Genomic DNA, 8,121 nt, shown 5'->3' with positions numbered 1-8,121 from the left:
TTGGAAAATTTGGGACTTTGTACTTAGGTTAAAAACCTCAATGAAATCAAACCACACACTGTGGTACTTATCCTTTAACAACATAGCCAAATAGCTTGCTTAAGATAACCTTGATCTTTAAAAATGATTAAAACAAAAAGGCATACTCATTAACACAGTTTGCAAATGAAGCCATATGCTTCTAAAGCATTTTGAATCATATCTGCATTGTACATATTGTTCATTCTACTGTACAGGCAACATTCAAGCCACTTTTTATCCTTCGAAGCCACAACAACATGAAAACCCTTCTCTGAGTGAACCTTTTTAGAAATGTTTTCCACATGAAACCGATGATAACTTGAACTCTGATCTTGGTCCATCCTAACACACCCCTCTTCCAAAAGAGTACCAGCTCCACTATAATCGAAAAACAGATTTTCATCACGGGCAACATTGCTAAGGAGAGCCTATTTAAACAACTTACTGAAGAAAATGAATGCAGAAACAACGCAACCATGAAGAAATTTTGCATTGTTGACCCTCTCCCTACAAAAACCATTGATGACCTTTTCATTTCCTTTTTAAACTACTCTCTCTATATCAGAGTTGTTTCTATAGTGGACTAATGTGAAAGTGGAACTAAACCCCTCCTTTTATGATTTCGATACACTATGTAAACATCTTTGAACTCTTGGAAGATGTTTCTTAAATATTCTCTAGACAACCTCTTGCTAACATAATCCACAAAATGAAAAAGCATCCTTGATTTCTTAATTGTCTTTTGTAGTCCTTGGTCTCGTTTTCCACTTGAACTGACTTCCCATTGTTAGATACCTACCTTCCACTAGTTGTATGAAACCTTGCTTAAAACGATTACCTTCCATCTTTTTCCTTTTTTCTTCTAGAGAGATATAACTATATATCCTTTCTTAAATTTATAATGGTATATAAATAATTTGTAAGTAGTTTGTGACATACATAAATTGAATCGATAATAGTGAATTCTTGATTTAAGTTTGTGATTCTTATCTTTGCGTTGATTATGTTAAAGTGTGAACCTAATAAAAAAAATTAATTAATTAATCTTAGGGTGTTTAAAGTGAATATGCATCTTTGTTAATTTATAAAAATAAACTAATTTTGATTTAATGGTAAGGTTAAGTTAATTTAGGTTAAAATTGATCTTAAAATTTAATTGTAATATTGGTAAGCTTTCACGTGGTTAAATTTGAATTAACTTGTAATTATTAATTTGAAACATGCTAAATTGTAAGTTAACATTTAGATATGGGATAATTTTAGTTAAGTCTAATTAAATTTGGTTTAGGTTAAGAATGTTGATTTGGGTTAATTTGAAATTTAATTAATTTTTATCTTATTTGAAAATATAGATTCATTTAGGGGAAATTTGATTCAGATTAATTAAATTTGACTAATTTTTGGATTTTGGTTAAAGTTAGTGAAATTTAAATTTTAAATGTAAATATTGATATTGGTTAAATGTGATTAATTTTTAAAAATTTGGCTGTAAATATTTAAAATTTTGATTAATTAGATTAATGTTGTATTAAATATTTAGGTGTAAACTTTTAGAGACTTAACTGAAATTGATAGTTTGGACTTAATTAATTCCTTTCGTAATTTGTAAACAATGCATTATACGTTAATTAAGTTAATTTTAGTATGATAAATAATAAACGTAACACTTAATTTAAGTGTTATAAGATTAAAATGCTATTGTCCTTGAGATAGAGGCCTTAGGGTGCTAATATTTCGCTTTACAAAATCGTACTCTCGAAATCAAAATTGGTAGATGACCGAGTTTGTTTATTTCACAGTTTTTATTTGTTAATGTGAATAAAGTCAATTGCTGACTAATGACTCCTAACCCAAAATCATTAGTGGTGATTGTATATATATCTGTGTTTAGAATGTTGAATTTTATTTGGCACATTATAATAACGTAAGTATCCGTTAACGACGATTTTGATAATTTATTTTTTTGGGGTAATTAAAATTTTAATTAAATTCCCTTTTTCTCTTAATTTATTTTAGGCTTATTTTTTGAAGTTTGTTTTTACCCTTTAATCCTTTTATATTAAAACATTTGTTGATCTGAAGTGTGAACCTTGACTCCCATGCTCTTCATTATCCTTTTAGGTCTTTATTTGGGAAGGAATGGTACTATATATTAAGATTTTGTTTTTGATGGAGTAAGTTTATCAAAAGAAAAGATTTTGATTAATTGTTGTTGAGTCTTCACTCAGTTTCAAAATTATTAAAATTATCTTACTTTTAGAAAGTAAATATATTAATACAAGAGTATTTTTGTCTTTTTTTATTTTAGAAAGTCCAGAACATCTAGCGGAAAGAAAAAACCATCTGGGATGTCCCTCTTCCATCACTTTATATACTTCTGGTCCCTCTAATTTCCCTACCAAATCTAGGGTTAGGTAAAACAAAATGCAACAAGTATCTACTTTACTATTGACCATTCATCGGAGGGTCAAATCAATTCAATTGGTTCCCAACTAATCCCATTAAAAAAAACCAATTTGGACAGTGCTCATGCAAGTCGAGCGTGCTATACTTTGACGATGGCTCACGTATGGTGTGGTCTTAAAAACAATTAAGTCTCCTATAGCTTTTTCATACACTTGGTAGACTCTTCGTGCTCATCAAAAACTTTGGGGCGTAATCTTCCTTAAGCGTACTTTTTCTTTGGCATATTCTTTCTTCATTGAAAACACCTTGTAATTAAATCCTTAGATACTACTAATGGGCGAATACTTAAATGCTAGTAGGCGCCGGTACTCAAATTTCTCAGCAAGTTAGGGTGGCGAATTTCTACTATAATGCGCCAAAACAATTTACATACATACCTAACTCACCTTTTTGGATCTGCTGCTTTTGGGGTGTGACACCTATCCTATCCAGTGAGAGTAAACTTAACATATTATTTATATGTCTATATGTTATATATTAAGATTTTTGTTTTTGATGGAGTAGATTTATCAAAAGAAAAGATTTTGATTAATTGTTGTTGAGTCCTCACTCAGTTTCAAAATTATTAAAATTACTTTACTTTTAGAAAGTAAAAATATTAATAAGAGAGTATTTTTGTCTTTTTTATTTTTTATTTATAAAATAATACTATAATGAGAATATATATATTATTTAAGCTTTTAGCTTAATTATTTTAACTAAAACTTCAATTAATTTTAAAATAAAATTTTATAAATATAGTTTTAATATAGTTTTCTCTCACCCACGTGCATCTAGTATACTAGAAATCCTATCGCACGCATATGCGTGTGGATATCACAAATTTAGAATACAAGTGTGTATTTAAAAATAATATAAATAAATAATGAAGCAAATGGTTTGAAATTAATTAATAATAGTACATGAAATAAGCACGATATTAAAATTAAAAAAAATAAATTATTTATCATTATATTGTGATCAATCTTGAGTCATTGTTGAGTTATGGCACAAACTCAATCAAATACATTATTAATATACGCAACTGAGATAGATAAGAAATTGTGAATATTAAAATAAAATTTATCAAAATTAGACTTTGGTTGAGTGGTAAATCTAATGATTTACTAATTTAATTGACACAGATTTAAAAGTAAATCCGACCATAGCTATATTTTTATTGGTTTCTATTAAAATAAAAGTACTAAAATATTCTCAAATAATATAACTTATTTTAATTATAAAAGGATATTTCCATAATTTTTCTTAATCGATTTGGTACTGGATAGACTTGTAATATCAATTTAATTAGGGTGTTGATTAATAGTATAGATGTAATATATTCATAGAACTATGAAAGGCGAAAAGGGGTGGATTTGTTGAACAAGAAACACTTTAATTTCATTACAATAATTGTAGCTTTCTCAACCACAACAGAATCATTCGAACAAAAGAAAAATAGGTCAAAATATCGGACAGCTAAACAATTATAATTTTAACAATTAGAAACATACTTAAGATTAAGAAAAAAAGTTTAAACATAGGAAATTAAGATGCAGAATTAGAGTTATAATTCTTCACTGCCTTTTGAGTGCAAAACCAGACAGTATAACCAACACGACGAACACCACAACAGTCACGAAGGACGCCACCACTGCTCCGCTCACTTTCGAGCAAAAATCTTCAAATTGGTCGCAGATGGCCAGCCAGTTTGTGTTTGGATTTCCAGTTTCAGCCAAGTAGACTATGGCTGCTGCTGCCCCGCTCGCCGCCGTGGCAAAAGTCAATGTCACCTGTCATACATACATATAACTTTAATCTCGAGATAAAAGTAAAAAAAAAAAAGAAAAAAAGTATATATGTTAATGTTGGGTTAAGTTTCTAAGGATTCATGGAATTGCTTACAGTGTCCAATATGAACAATAAGAGTCTGGGTGCAACTGCAATAGGACGAACAATAGTAACTATGGAGAAAGGAAGCGAAAGGAGGAGATAGCCGCCAACTAATGCCATTGCAATGACGAAATACCTGCATTTACGTTTCACTTTCTTCAGCTTTACGTATATATAGTACTAGAAATGGCAATAGCAATTAAAAAGACGTACAGGAATGTGGGGAGATCGTCAAAACTAGCTTCGAACTGGAAGAACTGAGTAAATAAAGGAAGAGTTTCATCGCTGGTTCCCATGGTGGCAGCCGCCGTGATCGTTGAAATTATGGCTCCGAGTCTCAGGAGGAAGTCGGCAATGCCAAATCCCCTGTTGAGCCCTCTCTTTTCCTCCCTTTGAGATGCGATGAGAGGCGCTTTGCCTTTCACAGCGGCGCTTGACTCAGCTGGGACATCAATGGCTGCATGGTCACTGCTCTTCATTTTTTGTATTTCCTTCAATGAGAAAAAGCTTCGTTTGCGATGAAAAATGGCTTAATGGATTAGGTTTTTATAGACAAGGTTCGAAAGAGAAATAAAGAAGCAAGCAATCATAATAAACTAAAAACAATTGTGTTATTGGAGTAGGGGAATTTTTATTTCTTTGACCTACTTTTTCCATTTTTTCTTAATACTATTAAATATTTAAAAAAAGGTTAATTTCAAGAAACATCCCAAAATTATTACTTCATTTTTAAATTGATTACTTTGAAACATTCTCAAAGAGTTTTCAAAATACTATTATCTTATCAATTAAGTTTTTCATTAGTCTAGATGTCATTTTGGTGATTAAATGTTAGGTTACATCTAAAGTGGAGACCAGCCAAAGGTGAAGCTAATAAATGGGGCCAAGAATAGAGGTAATCGAAGATTATATTGTTATTTGAATCAAGTTGTTGTTAAAGTTTTTGTTAGAAATCTGTTTGACACGAATTTAAATTGTATTACCTTCAACCCCTAATTTTAATATTATATAAAAAAAGTTACCTAGTCTAATTTGGGATAATTCAAATTATTTTTGTGTCATGTTCCATTATTAAAAAATAATAATGACATTTATTAAGTAATAACTTAGGGTATTTAGAGAAGTATCATGCTGAAAATTTAATAAAAATTAAGATGGCTTGATAAAAAAATTATAATTTAATTAAATTAATGTAATATTAACTAACAAATTAGCATCAATATACTTTCTTGCTTGATTAAAATGTAAAATAGATAAAATTAAATTAACATTTGTAAAGATCAAGCATATACCTTTAAATAATGCAACGTACTTTTAAGAGAGGGGGCATTATAAGTGTACCTTTTGAAGGATAATATGTATAATATAAGAACATTTGAGAAGGGCCTTTTCTTCATCCATGTGGTCGATGTTTAAAATTTATTCTATATGGTTCAAATTTATTTTAATAGTTTTCTTTTTATCTATTACTCGTGTATTTTATAAAATTATTATTTAAATAATATATTAATTAAATTTATAGATGAAAAAATATTATAAGATATAAACAACTTAAAAAATATATTTAATATTTTGAAATATAATATAATGAATTTGTAATATTATGAATATAATTTATACTTTGATTGAAATATTTATAATTTAGAGTCTTAATACAGATGATATAAGCTTAGAAATAAGTTTTTAAACAATTTTTATTTTTTTTATCTTTTAAAAATGTAACAGTCAGGTTTTAGCTAAATTGGAATAGTGGTTTCGGAACCACAAATTCGAGGTCGTAAAATTATTTTAATATTATTTTATGTGTTTATAGCATGTGATTATATATGTGTGAAAATTTCATGAGCTAATTTTATCGTTTAATAGCTCAATTTGAGAAAAAGGACTAAATTGCTTAAAATGCAAAAGTTGCATTTTACTTGTTTAAAGTGCTTAATTGCTATGATTTATTAAATAAAAGGTCCTTAAGTTGATATTAGACCATTGATAGTATGAGTGGACATTAATGGGCATGGTTTATGTGAAATAATAATGTTTTAAGTAAGGTTAAATTTGTAAATTGGTTAATAATAAATTTTTAAGTAAAACAAAATCAAAATATGGTTTCATTATCATCTTTATAGCCGAATTTTGAAGGGAGAATAAGAACAACTAGGTTTCTTCATTTGGCCTAGTATATTCAAGCAATTAAGGACGGTTTTGATCCATTTGTTTATGATTTCTATGTTTTTGTGATCGTTACTTTGAGTACTAGCTAGCCCAGGGACTAATTTGCAAAACTGCTTAATGTTTTGAAAGTTTCCATTGATGAATTCATGTGTTTTTGAATGATTGATGATTAATTATGAAAGCTTAGTGATAGATATCTATGTTTTGTAAAGTGATTTTGAGTAAAAATGCATATTAGGGATTAAATTGTGAAAAGATGAAAATGTGGCGTTAAAAATGTGAATAAATGTAAAATATAGGCTGCTAGGGGTACTACTAGTAATTCGACACATATGGGTTTGAATTGAATTGGTGTAATTTTGTGTTTATTGAAATAAGGACTAAATTGTAAGAAATGTGAAAGTTTAGGGCCAAAGTGTAAATTGGCCTAAATATGTGTTTTTGAATTGAATTGATTGAATCAATTAATAAATAATTTAATTTTAAATTCATATAGATCATGAAAGAAAAAAATCAGATTTAGATCGGGGAAAATTGAAAGTTGTCAAATAGTCGATCCAGTCCGTTTATCCCTAATACGATGTAAGTTCATATGCAAATAAATATCTTTAAATTGAATTATACATGTTTAATTGTCATTGAATCATTATGAATGTTGAACGAGCAAATACAAGCAAGAATCGACAGATTTACGACATCCGAAAGTCCCGTACGAACCTTAGGAATAGTATAGGATACAAATGTCATGACATTAGGTTAATGAGATGTGATTACATGTAAGACCATGTCTGGAAAATTGGCATTGTATTGTGATTATTTGTAAGACCATGTTTGGGACATTGGCATTGTTATTTGATTCCGTGTAAGACCCTATCTAGGACAGTGCATCGATATGTGATAACATGTAAGACCATATCTGGGATATGGCATTGTACGAGCTTTATGTGATTTTCGAGTATCCTTAACGATTTTGAATGGTTCAGCAGGCAAATTCAAGTCGAGAAAGAATGTGTGAATAAGTTAAATGATTCAGGTACGTACGAGATTCATACGAGTATCGAAAAGGGAAGTATTTGATGAATTCAATTATGATATTGAATATGTGTACAATGAGAAAGGTTTGTGAACTTGAATGTATTTAGCTATGGTTAGCATATTTGAATTGATATGCAAATATTCATATGATGACTTTATTTGTATATGGCTTACTAAGCTTTTAAAGCTTACCATGTTTATTTTTTACTATTTTATAGATTATCGAAGCTAGCTCGAACTCGGGAAATCGTCGAGGAATGTCATCACACTATCGATCAACTTGTTGGTACTTTTGAAGCTTTTTATATATGGTATATGGCATGTATAGGCTAGTGTCATTTTGGTATGTTTTGAACTTTGAATTTAGCCATGTAAGTTGGCTTGTAAATGGTGTTGTTGATGAAGTTGAATTTGACTTATGTTATGAGTTAATATGTGATATGTGATGTATTTATGATGCCTTATGTTTTGGTAGACATGATATGGTTGTTTTGATGGGTTGATGATTCAGTATTTAGTAAATTGTTAATGATGTGTTATGGTTTGAAAAATGGTAAG

At 29.1% G+C, this 8,121-nt stretch overlaps 1 protein-coding gene across 1 annotated transcript; it reads right to left on the bottom strand.

The window, feature by feature from the left end:
- Positions 1-3,841: 3,841 nt before the first annotated feature.
- Positions 3,842-4,873, bottom strand: LOC107963572 (casparian strip membrane protein 1). The gene is made up of 3 exons (XM_016900031.1): positions 4,573-4,873; positions 4,372-4,495; positions 3,842-4,259 (listed from the first exon to the last, which is right to left on the bottom strand). The coding sequence occupies exons 1-3, from the start codon at positions 4,836-4,838 to the stop codon at positions 4,044-4,046; spliced, it is 606 nt and encodes a 201-aa protein (XP_016755520.1). The 5' UTR covers positions 4,839-4,873; the 3' UTR covers positions 3,842-4,043.
- Between the last annotated feature and the right edge of the window lie 3,248 nt (positions 4,874-8,121).

This window comes from Gossypium hirsutum, chromosome A01 (genome assembly GCF_007990345.1).
Source record: "Gossypium hirsutum isolate 1008001.06 chromosome A01, Gossypium_hirsutum_v2.1, whole genome shotgun sequence".
In the NCBI taxonomy this organism is placed as follows: domain Eukaryota; kingdom Viridiplantae; phylum Streptophyta; class Magnoliopsida; order Malvales; family Malvaceae; genus Gossypium; species Gossypium hirsutum.
This window is presented reverse-complemented; position numbering and strand designations above follow the sequence as displayed.

Bases quoted from the DNA above. Each gene is read 5' to 3' on its own strand.
- LOC107963572 (XM_016900031.1), bottom strand. From the start codon at position 4,838: ATGAAGAGCAGTGACCATGCAGCCATTGATGTCCCAGCTGAGTCAAGC. The intron at 4,496-4,572 runs GTACGTCTTTTT...ACGTAAATGCAG, and splicing joins GACGATCTCCCCACATTCCT to GTATTTCGTCATTGCAATGG. The intron at 4,260-4,371 runs GTAAGCAATTCC...TATGTATGACAG, and splicing joins TATTGTTCATATTGGACACT to GTGACATTGACTTTTGCCAC.